We start from the raw sequence: 23849 nt of genomic DNA, 5'->3' as shown, positions 1-23849 counted from the left end.
CTGTTAGCCATCTGTATGTCTTTGGAAAACTGTCTCTTCAGGTCTTCGGCCCATTTATTGGGTTGTCTGTTTTTTTGATGATGAATTGTATGAGCTGTTCATAATATTTTGGATAGTAATTCCTTATGGGTCACATCAGTTGTAAATATTTGCTCCCACTGTATAGGTTGTCTTTTCATTTTGTCAATATTTTCCCTTGTTGTGTAAAAGCTTTTAAGTTTAATTATGTCCCATTTGTTTAGTTTTGCTTTTACTTCTTTTGCCTTAGGAGACAGAGCCAAAAAAAAATATTGCTACGATTATGTCAGAGTGTTCTGCCTATATTCTCTTCTAGGAGTTTTATGGTTTCAGGTCTTGTATCTAGGTCTCCTAATCCATTTTGAGTTCATTTTTGTATGTGGTATGAGGGAATGTTCTAATCTCACTGTTTTACGTGTAGCTGTCCAATTTTCCCAGCACCACTTACCGAAGGGACTGTCCTTTCTTCATTATATATTCTTGCCTCTTTTGTCATGGATTAATTGACCATAGCCTATTTCTGGGCTCTCTGTTCTCTTCCATTAATCTGTGTGTCTGTTTTCGTGTGAGTACCATGCTGTTTTGATTACTGTAGCTTTGTAGTATATTCTGAAGCCTGGGAGCATTATACCTCTGGCTTTGTTCTTTTTCCTCAAGATTGCTTTGGCAATTCAGGATCTTTTGTGGTTCCATATGAATTTTAGGGTTATTTGTTCTAGTCCTGTGAAAAATATCATGTGTATTTTGATAGGGATTGCATTAAATCTGTAAATTGCTTTGGACAACATGGCCATTTTAATAATATTAATTCTTCTAATCCAAGAGCACAGGATATCTTTCCATTTCTTTGTATCATCTTTAGTTTCCTTTATAAATGTTTTATAGTTTTCAGAGTATAGGTCTTTCACCTTCTTAGTTAAGTTTATTCCTAGGTATTTTATTCTTTTTGATGCAATTTTAAGCAGGATTTTTTTTGTTTTGTTTTCTGATATTTTATTGTTAGTGTATAGTAATGCAACAGATTTCTATATATTGGTCTTGTATCCTGCAACCTTGCTGAATTCATTTATTAGTTCTAATAGTTTTTGGGTGGAGACTTTAGGGTTTTCTAGATATAGTACCACGTCATCTGCAAATAATGACAGTTTTACCTCTTCCCTTCTGATTTGGATGCCTTTTATTTCTTTCTTGTCTGCTGTGACTAGGACTTCTAATACTATGTTGAATAGAAGTGGGGAGAATGAGCATCCTTGTCTTGTTCCAGAATTTAGCGGGAAGGCTTTCAGCTTTTCACCGTTAAGTATGACATTGGTTGTGGGTTTGTCCTAATTGGCCTTTATTATGTTAAGATATGTTCCCTCGATACCCACTTTCAGAGTTTTTATTATTAATGGATGTTGAATTTTGTCACATTGGTTTTTCTAAATCTATTGAGATGTTCATGTGATTTTTATCCTTCCTTTTGATAATGTGGTGTATCACACTGATTAATTTGCATATATTGAATTACCCTTGTGACCCTAGAATAAATTCAGCTTGATCGTTGTGTATGATCCTTTTTATATATTTTTAGATTTGGTTTGCTAATATCTTGTTGAGGATTTTTGCATTTATATTCATCAAATATACTGGCCTGTACTTTCCTTTTTTTGTAGTGCCACACTGTGGCATGGAGTGAGCAGGGCCAGAACATTCAGCTGGGGCTGGGGTACACATGCAGCAAAGCAGCTGTGGGAAACCCAGTAGCTCTGCTGCCATCAGAAGTCTGGGCTGCTTCTGGGGCACCTCTTGAGTAAATTCCAGCAATGGTCACCACTGTTGCCCCACGTGGGCTCCACCCTAGGGCCAGGTCACCTCTCCATCTCAAGGTCAAGTCTTTTTTCAGGTCCTGGCCACCCTAGATCCAGTGCCATGCTTGTGGCATGAAGTGAGCAGAGCTAGAACATACTTTCAACTCTGGCTGGAGAGCACAGCATGGCTGTTGCATGAAACCAGTAGCCTAGGGCAGCAGACTGCTGGTTTCTCTACCCTACCTGGGGACAATCTACCATGCAGTACTCATGAGTGGAGCCCAGGTTTCTCTATGGACTTCTGTGTATCTTTCTTACAACCTTGGTTGTACAGGAGTCTTTCTGCCAATTTCCAGTTAGTTTTCAGTGAGAATCGTTCTACATGTTGATATATTTTTGATGCGTTCATGGGGAGAGGTGAACTCCACATCTTCTTACACCACCCTCTTGATCTCCTATCAAGAGATGCATTTAAATATAAAGATACAGATTGGTGGAATGTAAAAAGATTTTTTAAATATACCATGCTAACAGTAAACATAAGAAAGCTGCAGAAGCTATATAATGTCAGATAAAGTAGACTTCAAGACAAAAGGTGTTACTGGACTTTCAAAAAGACATTTAGTGCTGATAAAAGGGGCAATTTATCTGGAAGACATAGCAATCATAAACATGTTTGTGACTAATAACAATCTTCAAATCACATGAAGAAAAATTGACAGAATTAAATGGAGAAATAGACAAATCTACAGCCATAGTTAGAGATTTTCATACTTCTCTTTCAGTAACTGAAAGAATTTCTGGACAGAAAATCAGTAAGGACATAAAAGATCTGGAGAAAACTCACAGCCACCTTAACCTGTTTGACATTTATAGAAAAATATATCCAATAGCTGCAAAATACACCTTTTTTCAAATGCACGTGGTACATTCACTAACTTAGACCATAGTCTGGGCCACCAAATAAGTGTCCATAAACTTTCTTTTTTTTAATTAATTAATTTATTTTTAAAATTAATTAATTAATTTGGCTGCATTGGATCTTAGTTGTGGCACGTGGGATCTTCATCACGGCATGTGAGATCTTTTGTTGTGGTGTATGGGCTCTTCATTGCAGCGCGCGGGCTTCTCTCTAGTTGTGGCGCATGGGCTCTAGAATGCGTGGGCTCAGGAGTTGTGGTGCACAGGCTTAGTTGCCCCATGGCAGGTGGGTTCTTATTTCCCCAGCCAGGGATCGAACTCTTGTCCCCTGCATTGGAAGGTGGATTCTTAACCACTGGACCATCAGGGGAGTCCCTCCATAAACTCTGAAAGACTGAAATTGCACTATGTTCTCTGACCACAGTCTAATTCAGTTAGCAATCAATGACATATAGGAAGTCCCTAAATATTTTAAAATTAAACAACATACTTATAAATAACCCATCAGTCAAAGAAGAAATCACAAAGAAAATTAAGTATTTTTAACTGAATGGTAATGAAATACATTAAAACTTGTGGGATACAACTAAAGCAGTGCTGAGAGGGAAAGGTATAACTTTCAGTAGTTATATTAGAAAAAAGAAAGGTAAAATCAGTTACTAAGGTACTAACTTAAGAAGTTGGAGAAAACAAGAACAAAATAAGCTTAAAGTATATGGAAGAAAGGAAACAATAAAGATTGAGAACCTCGGGGGGGTTGGTGGTTGTACTGTTGCACAAGAGTCAAACATGTGTATACCCTCATGACCTGGCAGTTTCACTCCCAGGTATATACCTAAGGGGAATGAGACCATATTTCCTCAAAAGCCTTGTACAAGAATGCTCATAGCAGCACTATTTGTAATGCCCCAAACTGAACACTACTTAAGTGCCCATACATAGTAGAAATGGATAAATAAATTTTGTCATATTCACACAGTGAAATACTATTTAGCAATAAGGTTAAACAGACTATAGTTCTTTACTTATAAGTAACAAATATAGCTAAATTTTACAAACATAATTTGAGTAAAAAAAGTCAGACACAAAAGAGCATAAAGTTCAGACATGGCTGAAACTTGTATATGCTGGTTAAAAGCCAGTATGGTGCTCACCCTTAGTGGGAGATCATGAATGGAACTGGATCTGAGGGGGACTTCTGAAGAATTAGTAATGTTTTGTATCTTAATCTGGGTAACCAATTACATGGATGTGTTCAGATGTGAAAATTGATTGAACTATACTGTGTGTATTTTTCTGCATGTATGTTATATTTCAGTAAAAAGACAAAAAATTCATGGATAATATTTACAGCAAAACTAAGTGACAGTGTATCCTCATGAAACACAAAATAAAAACAGGTAAGGGCAAATCATTCATAGCCACAAGATCAACAAGGAATGGACATCTGTGTAGGAGAAAGCACAAGGAGTGGACAGACCATGTGAAAGGCCTGACAAACAGGAGAATTCCAAAACAACAAACAAGTATTCACTAAAAAGCGTGGCATTCTGACAAGTGTGAGGTGGTATCTCATTGCAGTTGAGGTGGTTTTGATTTACATTTCCCTTATGATTAGTGATGTTGAGTACCTTTTCATGTGCCTGTTGTCCATCTCTGTGTCTTCTTTGGAAAAATGTCTATTCAGGTCTTCTGCCCATTTCTTATTCAGATTGTTTGTACTGAGTTGTATGAGTTCTTTATATATTTTGGATATTAACCCCTTAACAGATGTATTATTTGCAAATATCTTCTCCCATTCAGTTAAGTTGCCTTTTTGTTTTGCTGATGGTTCCCTTTGCTGTGCAAAAGTTTTTTAGCTTCATATGGTTCCGTTTGTTTATTTTTGGTTTTGTTGCCGTTGCCTGAGGAGACAGATCAAAAAAAATATTGCTAAGACCAGTTTCAAAGAGAATACTCCCTGTGATTTCTTCTAGATGTTTTATGGTTTCAGGTCTTACATTTAAGTCTTTAATTCATTTTGAGTTTATTTTTGTAAATGATGTGAGAAAATGGTCTAGTTTCTTTAACTTGTAGCTCTCCAGTTTTCCCAACACCACTAAGCCATACAAATGAATAAAATCTTGCAATCTATGACAACATGGATGGACCTGGAGGGTATTATGCTAAGTGAATAAGTCAGACAGAGAAAGATACAACAAATGACTCCTAAAAAACCCAGAAACAGACTCATAGATACAGAGAACAAACTAGTGGTTGAGAGAATGGGAGGATGGGTGAAATAAGTGAACGGGATTAAGAGATACAAATTACCAGTTATAAAATAAGTAAGTCACAGGGATGTAATGCACAGCACAGGGAATATAATCAATAATATTAAATTAACTTTGTATGACACATAATTGATACAAATATAGAATCACTATGTTGTACATCTGAAACAAATATTGTAAGTCAACTATACTTCAATTAAACATTTTTAATGAAAAAAATAGAAGTGTGGCAGTTCAGTTTAAGAATATTAGTTGAAATGGGAGGGGTTTTGCCCTCCAATAAAAACTGAATGAATACAAAGAACCTGTGGTCAGAAGGTCTGAAAGGGATGGAGCAAGCTAACCCTTAATGAACTCTTGAAAATGAGCCACCAGATCTCCCGACTCATACACAGTCTCACACTGAGGAGAAACTGCTGAGAATAGAATTCAAATTGAGCAGAACAGGGACAAAAAAGAATAAAGAAAGAAAAGGTCTCAATAAGAATGGGAGAGAGGACCAGAACCAAGAACTCTAATGAAGCAAGTCATCGTATTCCTTTAACATACATAAAAACAGCACAAAGGGAGCCTCTGTGAAGTTAGAAAAGCCACCCTGAACCATAGTTCTTTCTAAAAGTTCAGGAAAGTTTAGCACACATAAGAATGAGCAACAGATTGTGATGATGGTTGCAGAGTTCTGAATATACTAAAAACCACTGAATTGTACATTTTAAATGGGTGAATTTTATGGTATGTGAAAAATATCTCAATAAAACTGTGAGAAAAATGAATGGAAAATTAATCAAGGTCAGATCCCTCACAAAATTATTATAAGGAGAAAAAGGAGAGAATCAAAAGCATTCCATGTTGCTTATCTATTTTATGTATAGTAGTTTGTATCTTTTAATCCCATACTCCTAATTTGTCCCTCCCTCCCTCCTTGCTTTGGGAACCATAAATTTGTTTTCTATGTCTTTGAGTCAGTTTCTGTTTTGTATATAGTTTCATTTGTATTATTTTTTAGATTCCACATGTAATTGATAATAAAGGATATAAACTGAAAAAACATATATATATATACATAACTGAATCACTTTGCTGTACACCTGAAACTAACACAGTATTGTAAATCAACTATACTTCAACTAAAAAAAAAGAGAAAAAGGGGGAAAAAATTCCAGAAAGACACATTCAGAAAACAACAAATTTAAAATATACTGTTTAAAAATGAGTTGGAAGACATTAAGAAAATTAAATAAGACATGAAAGAACAATACAAAGCAGGATTAGAAAAACTCAGAAATGTAGTGACAACTTGGGGGAAGTAAGAAGAAAGAATCACTTGAGAAATGAAGGCTGAGGGACTTCCCTGGTGGTCAGTGGTTAAGAATCTGCCTTCCAATGCAGGGGATGTGAGTTCGATCCCTGGTCAGGGAACTAAGATCCCACATGCTGTGGGGCAAGTAAGTCCATGCACTCTAGAGCCCATGAGCCACAACTAGAGAGCCCATATGCCGCAACAAAGAGCCAGCATGCCGCAACTAAGACCCAACGCAGCCAAGTAAGTTAAAAAAGAAAAGAAAAGAGAAAGGAAGGCTGGGACTTCCCTGGTGATCCAGTGGTTAAGACTTCATGCTTCCACTGCAGGGAGCACAGGTTCGATCCCTGGTTGGGGAAATAAGATCCCACATGCTGTGTGGTGTGGCCAAAAAATAAAAATAAAAATAATAGAGATGAAAGCTAAGGCAGAACACTCTTTGACATAAATCGTAGCAATATCTTTATGGATCTGTCTCCTCAGACAAAGGAAGCAAAAGCAAAAATAAACAAGTGGGACCTAATTAAACTTAAAAACTTCTGCACAGCAAAGGAAACCAACAACAAAATGAAAAGATAACCTACAGAATGGGAGAAAATATTTTGCAAATGGTATGCCCAATAAGGGGTTAATATCCAAAATATATAGATATTTATATATACAGTGAAGTATTAACCCTAAAAAGAGTGAAACTCTGCCATTTTCAACAACATGGATGGCCCCTAGAGGGTATTAGCCCTAGAGGGTATTAGTGCTTAGTGAAATAAGTCAGAGAAAGACAAATACTGTATGATATCATTTATATGTGGAATCAAAAAAATAATCTAATAAAAAATATAACAGAACCAGACTCACAGATACAGAGGACAACCTAGTGGATACCAGTGAGGAGAGAAAAGGGAGGGAAGGGCAAGATGGTAGGGGATTAAGAGGTACCAGCTACTATGTATAAAATGAATAAGCTACAAAGATACATTGTACAGCACAGGGAATATAGCCAATTTTTTTTAACATCTTTATTGGAGTACAATTGGTTTACAATGGAGTGTTAGTTTCTGCTTTATAACAAAGTGAATCAGCTATACATATACATATATCCCCATATCTCTTCCCTCTTAACATCTCCCTCCCTCCCACCCTCCCTATCCCATCCCTCTAGGTGGTCACAAAGCACCGAGCTGATCTCGCTGTGCTATGCAGCTGCTTTCCACTAGCTATTGGTTTTACATTTGGTAGTGTATATATGTCCATGCCACTCTCTCACTTTGTCCCAGGTTACCCTTCCCCATCCCCGTGTCCTCAAGTACATTCTCTAGTAGGTCTGTGTCTTTATTCCCATCCTGCCCCTAGGTTCTTCATGACCTTTTTTTTAAAACTTTTTTTTTAATATTCCATATATATGTGTTAGCATATGGTATTTGTATTTCTCTTTCTGACTTACTTCACTCTGTGTGACAGATCTAGGTCCATCCACCTCACTACAAATAACTCAGTTTCCTTTCTTTTTATGGCTGAGTAATGTTCCATTGTATATATGTGCCACATCTTCTTTATCCATTCATCTGTCAATGGACACTTAGGTTGCTTTCATGTCCTGGCTATTGTAAATAGAGCTGCAATGAACATTGTGGTATGTGACTCTTGAATTATGGTTTTCTCAGGGTATATGCCCAGTAGTGGGATTGCTGGGTCATATGGTAGTTCTATTTTTACTTTTTTAAGGAACCTCCATACTCTTCTCCATAGTGGCTGTACCAATTTACATTCCCACCAAGAGTGAAAGAGCGTTCCCTTTTCTCCACACACTCTCCAACATTTGTTGTTTGTAGATTTTCTGATGATGCCCACTCTAACCGGTGTGAGGTGATACCTCATTGTAGTTTTGATTTGCATTTCTCTAATAATTAGTGATGTTGAGCAGCTTTTCATGCGCTTCTTGGCCATCTGTATGTCTTCTTTGGAGAAATGTCTGTTTAGGTCTTCTACTCATTTTTGGATTGAGTTGTTTGTTTTTTAATATTGAGCTGCATGAGCTGTTTATACATTTTGGAAATTAATCCTTTGTCCGTTAATTCGTTTGCAAATATTTTCTCCCATTCTGAGAGTTGTCTTTTCATCTTGTTTGTAGTTTCCTTTGCTGTGCAAAAGCTTATAAGTTTCATTAGGTCCCATTTGTTTATTTTTGTTTTTACTTCCTTTCTCTAGGATGTGGGTCAAAAAGGATCTTGCTGTGATTTATGTCATAGAGTGTTCTGCTTATGTTTTCCTCTAAGAGTTTGATAGTGTCTGGCCTAACATTTAGGTCTTTAATCCATTTTGAGTTTATTTTTGTGTATGGTATTAGGGAATGTTCTAATTTCATTCTTTTACATGTAGCTATCCAGTTTTCCCAGCACCACTTCTTGAAGAGGCTGTCTTTTCTCCATTGTGTATTCTTGCTTCCTTTATCAAAAATAAGGTGACCTATGTGCATGGGTTTATCTCTGGGCTTTCTATCCTGTTCCATTGATGTGTATTTCTGTGTTTGTGCCAGTACCATACTGTCTTGATAACTGTAGCTTTTTAGTCTAAACTGAAGTACGCGGGAACCTGATTCCTCCAGTTCCGTTTTTCTTTCTCAAGATTGCTTTGGCTATTCCGGGTCTTTTGTGTTTCCATACAAATTGTGAAATTTTTTGTTCTAGTTCTGTGAAAAATACCAGTGGTAGTTTGATAAGGGTTACATTGAATCTGTAGATTGCTTTGGGTAGTAGAGTCATTTTCACAATGTTGATTCTTCCAGTCCAAGAACATGGTATATCTCTCCATCTATTTGTATCACCTTTAATTTCTTTCATCAGTGTCTTATAGTTTTCTGGGTACAGGTCTTTTGCCTCCTTAGGTAGGTTTATTCGTAGGTATTTTATTATTTTTGTTGCAATGGTAAAAGGGAGTGTTTCCTTAAATTCACTTTCAGATTTTTCATCCTTAGTGTATAGGAATGCAGGAGATTTCTGTGCATTAATTTTGTATCCTGCTACTTTACCAGATTCATTGATTAGCTCTAGTAGTTTTCTGGTAGCATCTTTAGGATTCTGTATATATAGTATCATGTCATCTGCATTAACAGCTTTATTTCTTCTTTTCTGATTTGGATTCCTTTTATTTCTTTTTCTTCTCTGATTGCTGTGGCTAACACATCCAAAACAATGTTGAATAATAGTGGTGAGAGTGGGCAACCTTGTCTTGTTCCTGATCTTAGTGGAAATGGTTTTATTTTTTCACCATTGAGGACGATGTTGACTGTGGGTTTGTCATATATGGCCTTTATTATGTCAAGGTAAGTTCACTCTATGCCTACTTTCTGGAGGGTTTTTATCATAAATGGGTGTTGAATTTTGTCAAAAGCTTTTTCTGCATCTATTGAGATGATCATATGTTTTTTTATTCTTCAATTTGTTAATATGGTGTATCACATTGATTGATTTGCATATATTGAAGAATCCTTGCATTCCTGGGACAAACCCCACTTGATCATGGTATATGATCCTTTTAACGTGCTGTTGGATTCTGTTTGCTAGTATTTTGTTGAGGATTTTTGCATCTGTGTTTATCAGTGATATTGGCATATAGTTTTCTTTCTTTGTGACATCTTTGTCTGGTTTTGGTATCAGCATGATGGTGGCCTCGTAGAATGAGTTTAGGAGTGTTCCTTCCTCTGCTATAGTTTGCAAGAGTTTGAGAAGGATGGGTGTTAGCTCTTCTCTAAATGTGTGATGGAATTCGCCTGTGAAGCCGTCTGGTCCTGGGCTTTTGTTTGTTTGAATGTTTTTAGTCAGAGTCTCAATTTCAGTGCTTGGAATTGGTCTGTTTATATTTTCTGTTTCTTCCTGGTTCAGTCTCGGAAGGTTGTGCTTTTCTAAGAATTTGTCCATTTCTTCCAGGTTGTCCATTTTATTGGCATATAGTCGTTTGTAGTAATCTCTCACGATCCTTTGTATTCCTGCAGTGTCAGTTTTTTCTCCTTTTTCATTTCTAATTCTATTGATTTGAGGCTTTTCCCTTTTTTTCTTGATGAGTCTGGCTAATGGTTTATCAATTTTGTTTATTTTCTCAAAGAACCAGCTTTTAGTTTTATTGCTCTTTGCTATTGTTTCCTTCATTTCTTTTTTCATTTATTTCTGATCTGATCTTTATGATTTCTTTCCTGCTGCTAACTTTGGGGTTTTGTTTGTTTGTTTGTTTTTCTTTCTCTAACTGCTTTAGGTGTAAGGTTAGATTGTTTATCTGAGATGTTTCTTGTTTCTTAAGGTAGGTCTGTACTGCTATAAACTTCCCTCTTGGAACTGCTTCTGCTGCATCCCATATGTTTTGGGTCATCATGTTTTCATTGTCATTTATCTCTAGGTATTTTTTGATTTCATCTTTGATTTCTTCAGTGATCTCTTGGTTATTAAGTAGTGTATTGTTTAGCCTCCACATGTCTGTATTTTCTAAAGTTTTTTTCCTGTAATTGATATCTAGTTTCATAGCGTTGTGGTGAGAAACCATACTTATACGATTTCAACTTTCTTAAATTTACCAAGGCTTGATTTGTGACCCAAGATATGATCTTTCCTGGAGAATATTCCTTGAGCATTTGAGAAGAAAGTGTATTCTGTTGTTGTTAGACGGAATGTCCTATAATTATCAGTTAAGTCCATCTTGTTTAATGTATCATTTAAAGCTTGTGTTTCCTTTTTTATTTTCATTTTGGATGATCTGTCCATTGGTGAAAGTGGGGTGTTAAAGTACCCTACTATGATTGTGTTACTGTCTATTTCCCCTTTTATGGCTGTTAGCATTTGCCTTGTGTATTGAGGTGCTTCTATGTTGGGTGCATAAATATTTATGGTTGTTATATCTTCTTCTTGGATTGATCCCTTGATCAATTATGTAGTGTCGTTCTTTGTCTTTTGTAATAGTCTTTGTTTTAAAGTCTATTTTGTCTGATATGAGAATTGGTATGCCAGCTATCTTCTGATTTTCATTTGCATGGAATATCATTTTCCATCCCCTCACTTTCAGTCTGTATGTGTCCCTAGGTCTGAAGGAGGTGTCTTGTTTTTGTATCCATTCTGCCAGTTTGTGTCTTCTGGTTGGAGCCTTTAATCCATTTACATTTAAGGTAATTATTGATATGTATATTCCTATTACCATTTTCTTAATTGTTTTGTGTTTGTTATTGTAGTTTTTTTTCCTTCTCTTTTGTTTCCTGCCTAGAGAAGTTCCTTTAGCATTTGTTGTAAAGCTGGTTTAGTGGTGCTGAGTTCTCTTAGCTTTTGCTTGTCTGTAAAAGTTTTAATTTCTCCATCAAATCTGAATGAGATCCTTGCTGGGTAGAATAATCTTGGTTGTAGGTTTTTCTATTTCAGCACTTTAACTATGTCCTGTGACTCCCTTCTGGCTTGCAGAGTTTCTGCTGAAAGATCAGCTGTTAACTTTATGGGGATTCCCTTTTATGGTTTTTGTTGCTTTTCCCTTGCTGCTTTTAATATGTTTTCTTTGCATTTTATTTTTGATAGTTTGATTAATAGGTGTCTTGGCTTATTTCTCCTTGGATATATCCTGTATGGGACTGTCTGTGCTTCCTGGACCTGATTAACTATTTCCTTTCCCATGTTAGGGAAGTTTTCAACTATAATCTCTTCAATTATTTTCTCAGTCCCTTTCTTTTTCTCTTCTTCTTCTGGGGCCCTTATAATTCTATTGTTGGTGCGTTAAATGTTGTCCCAGAGGTCTCTGAGACTGTCCCCAATTCTTTTCATTTTTTTTCTTTATTCTGCTCTGCAGTAGTTATTTCCACTATTTTATCTTCCAGGTCACTTATCCGTTCTTCTGCCTCAGTTATTCTGCTATGGATCCCTTCTAGAGAATTTTTAATTTCATTTATTGTGTTCATCACTGTTTGCTCTTTAGTTCTTCTAGGTCCTTGTTAAATGTTTCTTGTATTTTCTGCATTCTATTTCCAAGATTTTGGATCATCTTTACTATCATTACTCTAAATTCTTTTCAGAAATACCTAGACTGCCTATTTCCTCTTCATTTGTTTGGTCTGGTGGGTTTTTACCTTGCTCCTTCAACTGCTGTGTGTTTCTCTGTTCTCATTTTGCTTAACTTACTGTGTTTGGTGTCTCCTTTTCACAGGCTGCAGGTTGTTCGTTCCCATTGTTTTTGGTGTTTGCTCCCAGTGAGTAAGTTTGGTTCAGTGGGTTATGTAGGCTTCCTTGTGGAGGGGACTAGTGTCTGTGTTCTGGTGGATGAGGCTGGATCTTGTTTCTTCTGGTGAGCAGGACCTCATCCAGTGGTTTGTTTTGGGGTGTCTGTGACCTTATTTTGATTTTAGGTAGCCTCTCTGCTAATGGGTGGGTTTGTGTTCCTGTCTTGCTAGTTGTTTGGCATAGGGTGTCCAGCACTGTAGCTTGCTGGTCGTTGAGTGGAGCTGGGTCTTGGTGTTGTGATGGAGATCTCTGGGAGATTTTTGCCATTTGGTATTACGTGGAGCTGGGAGGTCTCTTGTGGACCAGTGTCCTGAAGTTGGCTATCCCACCTCAGAGGCACAGACCTGATGCCCGGCTGAAGCACCAAGACCCTGTCATCCATAAGGCTTAGAATAAACAGGAGAAAGAAAGAAAGAAAAAATAAAATAAAGTTATTAAAATAAAAAATAATTATTAAATTTTTTTTAAATTTAGATAAGTAGTAAAAGAAAAGAAAAAAGAAAGAAGAGAACAACCAAACAAAACAAATCCACCAATAATATCAAGTGTTAAAAGCTATACTAAAAAAAACCCCAAAAAACAGACAGACAGAACCCTAAGACAAATGGTTAAAGCAAAGCTATACAGACAAAATCACACACAGAAGCATACACATACCCAGTCACAAAAAGAGAAAAAGGAAAAATATATATATATCATTGCTCCCAAAGTCCACCACCTCAATTTGGGATGATTCATTGTCTATTCAGGTGTTCCAGAGATGCAGGTACATCAAGTTGTTTGTGGAGCTTTAATCCGCTGCTTCTGAGGCTGATGGGAGAAATTTCCCTTTCTCTTCTTTTTTCGCACAGCTCCTGGGGTTCAGCTTTGGATTTGACCCCGCCTCTGTGTGTAGGTCGCCTGAGGGCATCTGTTCCTGCCCAGACAGGACGGGGTTAAAGGAGCAGCTGATACAAGGGACCTGGCTCACTGAGGTCGGGGGCAAAGAAGGTTATAGATGCAGGGCGAGCCTGTGGTGGCAGAGGCTGGCATGACGTAGCACCAGCCTGAGGCGTGCCGTGTGTTCTCCCAGGGAAGTTGTCCTTGGATCAGCGGACCCTGGCAGTGGCGGGCTGCACAGGCTCTTGGGAGGGGAGGTGTGGAGAGTGACCTGTGCTCACACACAGGCTTCTTGGTGGCTGCAGCAGCATCCTTAGCATCTCATGCCCGTCTCTGTGGTCCACGTTGATAACCTTGGCTCACGCCCATCTCTGGAGCCCCTTTAAGTGGCGCTCTTATTCCCCTCTCCTCAGGCACCACGAAACAAAGAGGCAAGAAAAAGTCTCTTGCCTCTTTGGCAGTTCCAGACTTTTTCCTGGTCTCCCTCCAGCTGGCTGTGGCACACCAGCTCCCTTCAGGCTGTGTTCATGCAGCCAACCCCAGTCCTCCCCATGGGGTCTGACTTCCAAAGCCCGAGCCTCAGCTCCCAGCCCCCACCCACCCCGGCGGGTGAGCAGTCAAGCCTCTCAGGCTGGTGAGTGCTGGTCAGCACCGATCCTCTGTGCGGGAATCTCTCCACTTTGCCCTCTGCACCCCTGTGGCTGCGCTCTCCTCCATGGCTCTGAAGCTTCCCCCCCCACCCCCATCTCTGCCAATGGAGGGTCTTCCTAGTGTGTGGAAAACTTTCCTCCTTCACAGCTCCCTCCCACTGGTGTGGGTCCCATCCCTATTCTTTTGTCTCTGTTTTTTCTTTTTTCTTTTGCCCTACCCAGGTACGTGGGGAGTTTCTTGTCTTTTGGAAAGTCTGAGGTCTTCTGCCAGCGTTCAGTAGGTGTTCTGTAGGAGTTGTTCCACATGTAGATGTATTTCTGTTGTATTTGTGGGGAGGAAGGTGATCTCCACTTCTTACACTTCCACCATCTTCCCAATATTTTATAATAACTCTAAATGGAATATAATATATAAAATATTAAATCAACATGTTGTACACCTGAAACTAATCTTGTAAATCAGTTAGACTTCAATTTGAATAAAAGAAAAGAAATGAAGGCTAAACTAGAAGAAAACAAGAATGATTGAATATAGCAGAAAATGCCTTTCTAAAGTAAAAAGGAAAATGTTTTAAATCAAAAAGAGGCAAAGATGAACAGATTTCTAGAAAAAGTGACAAATATGAAAGATAGCAAAGAAGACCTGACATATAGATAATAAGATTATCTAAAGAAGGATACCGAAGCAAGGAAAAAGAAAAAAATGCTTAAAACTAATATTGGATGGACCTAGAGACTGTCATACAGAGTGAAGTAAGTCAGAAAGAGAAAAACAGATATCATATGCTAACGCACATATATGGAATCTAAAAAAAACAGTACTGATGAACCTAGTGACAGGGCAGGAATAAAGATGCAGATGTAGAGAATGGACTTGAGGATATGGTGGGGGGGAAGGATAAGCTGGGATGAAGTGAGAGAGTGGCATGGACATATATACACTACCAAATGTAAAATGGATGGCTAGTGGGAAGCAGCTGCATAGCACAGGGAGATCAGCTCAGTGCTTTGTGACCACCTAGAGGGGTGGGATAGGGAGGGTGGGAGGGAGAGAGATGCGAGAGGGAGGGGATATGGGAATACATGTATACATACAGCTGATTCACTTTGTTGTACAGCAGAAACTAACACAACATTGTAAAGCAATTATACTCCAATAAAGATATTTTTTAAAAAAAACTAATATTGAGGAAACTTTAGATTTGCTTTTAAAAAGCACACCGCGTACCTAAGAATTTTGCTCCAGAATGACCAACAGCAAGACACATTCTAATAAAATTACTAGACTTTTTTTTAAAAGAAATGCCTTGGATACTTCAGCAAAAACAGCAGGTGGGTTGTAAAGGAAGGAAAATTCAATCATCTTCAAACTTTTTGACACCAACAGTTTATGCCAGAAGAAAATGGAGTAACATTTAAGATACTCAAGGGGAAAAAATGTGAGCCAAGAACATTATATCTGGTAAAACTGACTTTTAGGTATAAAGGGTACAGGTATTTATCAACATACACGAAGTCAGGAAATATTGGTCCCATGATCCCTTTCTGAGAAATTTGCTAGAGAATGAGCTTAAGACAACCAAAGTGATGTGAGAGACATTGATATAAGTAATATCAGTCAGCATTAAATATATAGTTACTTGTAGAACTAAGACTAAATGAGATTTGAAAGAGAGAAAGTAATAATGCCTATATGCCCAGTGCTCTGGTAATGTAGATCTCCCCATGGAGAAATGGGGAAAGAATATGCAAAAAAAAGAACTGTTCTCAGCAATTATATTGGTAACAGTATTAATGTTATTCCAGGACTGTGTAATGTGAGATAATATTAACTGAGTAATTATGAGATATTCAAATTCCATCATCCTCTGTCTTTGAGAGCTAAGACTTTTAGTGTGGAAGAACACAGATGTAACTCAAACGAATTTGAGTTAGAAACAAAACACCCCTGTAGTCCTGAATATGAACTCATGAGACATTTTATTGAAAAGTACACACACACACACACACACACACACTTTTGCTTTTTCCACTGAAAAGGCTTAGAAACAATGACCAGCCCAGAAGCAATGAACACACCTAGTAACCCAGGTTCTGTTCTTGAAATACCATTCCCATTAAAATAAACCAGGATGTCTTAGAGAAATAGCTAATTCCAAGTTTGCAGCAGGAAATAAATAAGATGAGCTTGGAACATCTTGTCATAAAGGATAGGAAAGAAGCTTTCAAAGACTGCTATGGTCATGTCAAAGGGACTCAGAAGCCACTTTGAAGACGTTTCCACTGGCCAAAGACAGTTTGGCTTGAAAAAGGATAATTGCCAGTAGCAACGAGCACATCTAGTGCCCAAATCTTGGTTTCTAATACTATTCTCCAATTAAAGGGCTCCTTAGAGAAATGGATAATTCTAGGGCTGGACCAGGAATATACAAGATGAACCTGAAATATCTTGTAGTACTGGAAAATAAAGAAGCACTCAAAAAACAATAACAACAAACAAAAAAATATTGAGGTATGTTAATGTGACACAGGGCCTTTGGAAAGAACTGTTACTGGCCAAAACTGGAAGAATGTGAGCAGGAAAATAACAGTATTGGATTATAACACAAGGAATAAAATGTGTCCGTGAGTCTATAGTGATAGAAATAAATGATTACATAAATAGATAGGGGCGAAGAGACCAATCTCCCCTACAGAATAATTCTGAATAATTTGTGTATATACACCTGTCTCAAGGAGATGCAGCATAACTCCTCACCCCTTAAGTGTAGGCTATGTTTAGTTACTTGCTTCCAAAGACTATAGTATAGAAGGAGGGGGGAGCAGTTGGGAACCCTACAAACACTACCTGAAGTGATCCCAGTTAACATCAACAGTGATAAGTCAGGTTTGTGGTGTGTAGCCTTGGTTTGATGTGATAAGGAGGAAACTTCACTGTGTTATTCTCTTCCAAAAGTCATAACCCTAGTCTAATTATGAGAAAAATATGAGGCAACCCCAGGTTGAGGGACATTCTGCAAAATACCTGATGAGTACCCCTCAAAACTGTCCAGGTCATCAAAAACAAGGAAAGTGAGAAATTCTCACAGCCAAGAGGAGACGAAGGAGACAGAGGACTAATGTAATATGGAATATTTGATGGGATTCTGGAACCCAAAAAAAAGGACATTACGTAAAACCTAAGGAAATCTGAATAAAGTATGAACTTTAGTTGTTATGTGTGTATCAGTATTGGTTCATTAGTTATGACACACAAACCATAGGAATGTAAGCTGTTAACAATAAAATAAATTGGGTACAGATGTATAAGAACTCTGTACTATCTTCTCAATTTTTCTGTAAATTAAAACTAAAATTAGAAAGCTTATTTGAATATTTTTTAGATATCATTGCAATTCATTGAAACTCATCAAATATGTTTAAATCCATGAGTTCATAACTATAGTTAAAACAAAAATTGTTCGATTTCAGAGGATGATACGGAACCAATTTATTACCTTGAGAAATGGTAAATTAAAGCAGAAGAATCAAACATTAATCTTGTTTTCTTTTCCTGTAAATAGTAGTAGATGAGGGAAAGCCTCTCTTTATAAAAAGCATTCTACTTAATAAAAAAGGAAATGTTAAAGAGTATCACCATTTTGAAACCCTGGGAAAATTAACGAATCTAGGCATTGAGCATCAACAGCTGCTAACATCACAAATAGGAGACACAGATACTATGTGCCACCTGCTGGGGGAGGACAGCACCACCTGTATTCATGCGAAGGGATCAACCCTGAGTCATATCAAGCTCTGTGTCCACTTGCCAATCTGCAGAAATACCGAAGAACATGTTGGACTCCATCACGACTGCAGTCAGCAAAATCCAGATTTGGGGAAACTACAGGTCAAATGCCCCTGCCTCTTCAGTAGAGAACTTGTAAGGAAAGAAAGGGCTGGAAGAAGAAACCTGTAGATTAAAAATATACCAAAATATTTGAAAATGGGTAAGACTAACCTCAAAAGCATTATGCTAAGTGAAAGAAGTCAGACACAAAAGACCACTTGTTACATGATTCCATTTATGTGAAATGTTCAGAATAGGCAAATCTATAGAGATAGAAGGTAGATTGGTGATTTCCAGGGAGGGAAGGAATGGGAATTAACTGCCAGTGAGCACAGTGTGTCATTTGGTAGATGCTCATGGAGAAACTTTGGGGATGGGTACAGAAAATATATATCTTGACCCAAGTGAAGGCTATAAAGGTATAGCCTCCTTACCAAATTTTAAGTTATATATATTTTTGTGTGATTTCCAGTATCTTATATTTTACAATAAAGGGTTAAATAAAGCAGAACACAAGACTCTTAAGCTGTAAGGAGAGATCAGATTCCCCACATATTTCATCCTTTATCATGGTAATGAGAGTATTTCTCGTGGGCAAATTCAAAGTAGCTAGGAAATTGTTCCTTTACCTCACAAAGGAAAGAAAGAAATCGTGCAAAAGAGACGTAGTATTTGGTACACTGCATGACAAGTGCCATTTGGACCTCACACCCTGTTCCAAACGTGCAAAATAACACACATTCTTTTCTGGTAGGTTCAACTGCCACGTGATTTCCAATTTTATACACACACAGAATTGTAGAACTGTAATAAAGGAAATGGATGAAGGAGAAGTCACCTGTAGTCCCACCTCCCTGGCAAATCACAAATCATAACACCATAAATATTTTTTACTTTAGTGTTTTTGTCAGGCAAGTGTGATAACCACTATACTATGGAAACACTTCAGTGTTTCTGGTTTGCTGGGGTACTGTTGGTCAGTTGGTGTTTTTGTTTTCTGTTGTGAGGGGTTGGCCATTTTAGCAAGAATTCTTTCCCAAAATAGAATTCATTTTGAGGGGCAACTTATATGTTTTTGCCTTCTCATGAAAACCACTCAGAGGATCCTGTCTCACTATTATTTAACATGTCACCTGTTAAGTAATAGTAAGTACTCTTCCCAGTTCTGCTGGCCCCAGGGTAGGCAGCTAGGGATATATTCTTTGTTCTCTTGTTATGTGGTTGTATTCAGAGTGGAGCTGGGGCCCGTATCAGTCACTCTTTGCCTCACCCTGCTTTCTCATTTTTCCACTTGGGCAGAGTTCAGAACAGCAGCTCAGCGACAAGATCAGGAACAGGAGGAAGAGGATGATGAATGTGCACTCCACAGAGCTCGGGATTGGGATGACTGGAAGGACACCCATCCTAGGGGCTATGGCAACCGACAGAACATGGGTTAGTCTCCCCACAACAAGACAGGACTACAGGGGCTTCTGTCTTCCCCACCAAGGAAAGCTGTGCAGTCTTCCCCTCCCTGGGCTCCTGGTTCAGCTGTGTACAACGAAGGCAGAGATGCTTAATCTTGCTTTGCGTTCATTAAAATGTCAAACAATTAAGTGTGTATTTGTACCCTAGATGATGAGCCAGCAATCTTGTCTTGGCATTAGAATCCTCATCATGGTATATTCCACTTTTCTTAAATGGAAAGAAAAGAGTACTAAGAAATGGTTCTGTATAATCAATGGCTGTATGAATTCTCTTTGAAAAAGAAAAGTCCCCTCTATCATGTGAGCCTGTGCAGAAATATGAGTATCAGCTGCTTTCTTCCAGGGGGTGAGGGGAGGGGGTCAGCTGTGGTTCCCTGGGCTTATGGAGAGATCCTGGTCATCTCCCTTTGATGTGGGCAGTGATTTACCCAGCATCAGAGCTGCCCAGACTGGCTGGAGCTTGCTTTCTCCTTTCTACCCCAGTGCTGGGAACTAACCCAACACTTGCTTTACAAGGGACAAGCACAAAAGCCAGGACTTGCCCTGCCACACGGCTCTATTTTCAGGAATTACAGCTGTGAATGAACAGAACATAACAATCCTATCTACCCAATCTTCCTTGCTTCAGCCATGAGAAATGAGGAAACCGATAAGGCACTATGAGAGCCATCTTTGTGTGAGCATCTGAGGCCGGGGCCTTTACTCTGGATCTATCTAGAACCCTGAGGGTAAGAGCAGCTCAGTCCATAGCCTAGCTCTTAAGTGGGCTGCTGGAAGACCATTTTGGCCCTCTTTGCCCGTGCTGTGCCATACCTGGCACAGTCCCAATCGGTCAGTGTGCCGTGGCAGTTACTTTGCTAGTTAATAAGGTACCTGCAGTCATGCCAATAACTGGGGGTGAAAGAGGGGGGACAGCACAGATGACAAGGAAAGGTACCTACTTTCTGCGGTAAAGAGAAGACACGTCCTCAGCTCCCGGGTTAATACCCTAGAAAAGAAGCCATGTGTGAAAACAAATGATACCTATAGAAAACATACTTTTGTTCTATGTGGCTTTGGTACACTTCATTTTCTTTTAAGAAGATGACTCAGCCTTCCTATTCTAGCTTCTGCAGTCTAGCTTCGGACAGGGGTTTGAAAAGGAGACTCAGATCCCTCTCCTTTGTAGCGTGGTAAATGGAGGGCTGTCAGACGATGAATAGGACGTTATGTTTAGTGAGAGATGACAGAAGACTACCAATGATATATTTATTGCTAAACATATACTGCTTAATAAAGAATTCATGTCACCCTCACAGCATAAGCTCCTGAAACTGGCAGAGCACAGGTTAACTTCCCCACAGATTTGGGAATCAAACATTCATTTGTAGTTCTCTTCCAGTTGTTGCCAGGCTGTCCCTAGCAATGGCCTATTTCGTGCCCTTGAAACTCCACCCTGAGCTCATTCCCAAAATGGGCCAGGTTGGGGTTATCCCCTTGGTCTGAGTCTATTTAAAGATGGTCTTTCCAGAAGATCCAGCCTGATGAAGCCCCCTCACATTCTGATATCGAAGAGGCAAACTAGACAAAGTGGGTTTGAATCCTGGCTTTAAAAGTTGAAAGCTGTGTGACCTTGGGCAATATAACTTCTCTGAACTGCTCCTCTGTTTTCTCTATGTTCATAGATGAGCTTTTTCATAGGGTTGTTGTGAGAATTAAATGAATAATGGCAGCCATGATAATAGGCTGAATAATAAGTGTTTTCCTCTGAGCTCAGTGACTATGGTCTGTCCACTAGGAAGGGAAAGGGAATGGAAAGGTAGGTGTTCGAAACTCTGTTCTGTGCCAGGCACCAGACCCGGCACTTTCACATGCTATTAATACTCACAATGACCCTGCGAAATAGGTAGCATCGTCCCCGTTTTGCAGATGAGAAAACAGGGCCAGAGACGCTGAGTGATTTCTTCAAGTTCACATTGGTAACAAGCTGTGCTTCTGTCATTTTCCATGTGCTTCCCAATTGCATGTGCTTTTAGTTGTGCATCTCAAAGCAGCTTAAAAAGAGGGAGCAGCTTGAAAAATCCAAACCCAAACCACCACTTATATGTCATTGGAGCTCTAGAAATTCCTTTTTAGCTGACTCACCGAAGAAAAGGTTATGCCACCCTGCTTCCCCCCTGCCATTTCCCCCTCAGATGGGGGACAAGAAGAGAGAGGCGGTGAGCAAACCCATCTTCCTCCATTTTCCTCCCTAGTTCAGTCTGCCTGCCTGGCGGCTAGAGAAAACAAAAAGAGAACCACCTTCTCTACTCCTACCAGAAGAAGCCGTTTCAGGGTCCTAGAGTGAGCTGAGTGTGGTGGACTGCGGCAAGCGAGGACTCAAAGCATTCCACAGATAACAGTACTGCCTCATCGTTTGCGCTATGCTTATTTCACGTATGCTGCATAGTTCGTTCTCACAACCCGTCAGGCAGGAGATGATGCCTTCGTTTTACAGGGAAAGAAACTGGCTTGGGGAAACACAGTGAGTGACTTACTTCAGCACACGGCTAATACGTAGACCGTGCAAACATATCAGTGTAGCCAAAATATTTGCCCTCTGTAGCTCTCACATGGAGGCCAGTTAGTTATTTGGAAAAGGTGAACGCTGGGCACTACTTCTTTTAATGCCATCATGTGGTGATTTGTCCTTTCCACTCTTATTCTTTTCAACACCCCTGTAAGAAAGACAGGGCAGGGGACTGAATGAGCTGATTTCAAGCCCAAAAAGTTGGAGTTAAGGGTTCTGAATTGAGTCTCAATCCTCAGTGCTCTGCCCCTCCCTAGCCGGGTGACCCGGGGCCACCCAGGTCACCGGGGTCACTGCTGTCATTTAAAACAACGTGCAAAGGATAAAACTTTTGAACCCAAATCCACCTCTCTATGTCAACTGAGTTCCAAAGTCCTCCTCTCCTTACTGTGGGCCTCTGGTTTGCTCATCAGCACAAAAGATACACTGCCACCCAGCTCTTTCAGACACCCAACAACAAGATGGCACTGTGACCTTTGTCTCCTTGCAAAACAGCTCCTTCCAACACCTGCACATCATTTCCTCACAGATTGCTTTTCACCTATTCATCCAAGGTTTAACCTGGCTCAGTTCACTCACGCTCCATAGCAAGGAGGTATGGGTTCTAATACCAGCTCTCTCAGTTTTAGCGCCTCCCAGATGCTGACAACATCTGGCCTACTTACCTCACAGGCCAGAGTAAGAAACAAATGAAATAAAATATGGAAAAGCACTTTGAACAATTAGAAAACATGGCGCAAATGTTTGTAAGTTTGGCGGCCAGAGGAGGGGATGCATTGTTTTTTAAATTCAGTATTTCACAACTTATTTTAACCCCTGCCCCCCTATTGCTTTCTCAGTCTTCTATATATATCACCACCAGCGAAAAGGTTTGTGAACATGCTTTTCTTTGTGTGCTGGAGATGACCAGCACAGGAGAGAATTGTTACCTGCAGTGGAAATTGAGAACGGTTTTTACTTATCTGCCCACCAGACCGCCTTTGACAAACATATGTGAAAAGATGGTAAACAAAAAGATTTCAGTTTCTTGTCCCAACTGGCAATAAATCCCCCCAAGAGAATACAACTCAGCAATGACTTAGGCCATCCTATTCCCATTTGGTAGCACAAATAACAAGAATTCATGTATTGAGCACCTACTGTATACTAGGAGTTGACTATTTCTAATCCTCACAACAACATCCCAAGGTAGATATTATTATTGACTCAATTTGTAAATGAGGAACTTGAGGCTCAGAGAAGGGATTTCCCAAAGATCACTCAGCCCTAAGTGTCGAGCTGGGCCTGGCTTCCAGGTGGGCCTGATTCCACAGGCCACGTCCTTCCAGTCTGCCACATTCCCTGGGAAGCACAAATCACGGGGGACATATGAAGGTGGGCGAAATACCACACTGGCACACTGCTCTGGGGATCACCCCTCCCTTTTCTCTGTCTAAATTTTGAGCAATGATTCTATCAGCTTTGCTGGCCAGGCCCTTTAAGGGCACATATGAGACCTGCTCACTAGGGGAATACCCCGGACTCAGAACTTTCCCCTTCCTGGGGCCCTACATCCCTCAACCTGTAGAACATTCCTGCTCCCAGTGCCAGGCTCACCTGTTTCCAGCCCCATCCAATCTTGGTACAAGTGAATCTTTTAAACCCTCTCTCTATTCCACCCTCTCACTTAAGGGTTCCTACACATTTTCTAAGCCCGTCAAAGCCCCCCCTCTTGATCTACCAGGCCCTCTTGGACTACTAAGACCAGACCCAGGTTGTGAGCGCATGAGACTTGGCAGCCAGGGGCTGGGAGGGAGGATTTCTGCCTGAACTCTGAGGCCCTCCCACACTCAGCAACAGATACCACCTCTGCTACCCTGGTGCCCTTGTCCCCGGCTCAGAGACATTGAGAGATTGGCAGAAATACTCCTCACCCGCTTTATGGAACCTGTCTTCT

The 23849-nt window shown here is 39.5% G+C and overlaps 1 protein-coding gene across 3 annotated transcripts in view; it reads left to right on the top strand.

Annotated features, from left to right (window-relative positions):
- The window catches only part of LOC309653419 (immunoglobulin-binding protein 1-like), a 36338-nt gene extending 16669 nt beyond the window's left edge, over positions 1-19669 (top strand). For 2 of the 3 annotated variants that reach the window (XM_082448034.1, XM_082448035.1), the window contains one exon: positions 19199-19494. In XM_082448034.1, the coding sequence (XP_082304160.1) occupies positions 19199-19250 (52 nt within the window). In that variant the 3' untranslated portion in view covers positions 19251-19494. Of the gene's footprint in view, positions 1-11365; positions 11449-19198 lie in introns of all 3 variants that reach the window. The other variant, XM_082448033.1, reaches the window with a different exon arrangement.
- The last annotated feature ends 4180 nt before the right edge of the window (positions 19670-23849 follow it).

Source organism: Balaenoptera physalus (genome assembly GCF_965194825.1).
Source record: "Balaenoptera physalus genome assembly, chromosome: Y".
Taxonomy (NCBI): Eukaryota; Metazoa; Chordata; class Mammalia; order Artiodactyla; family Balaenopteridae; genus Balaenoptera; species Balaenoptera physalus.
The sequence above is the reverse complement of the archived record's forward strand: the minus strand, read 5'-3'. Positions and strand labels throughout refer to the sequence as shown.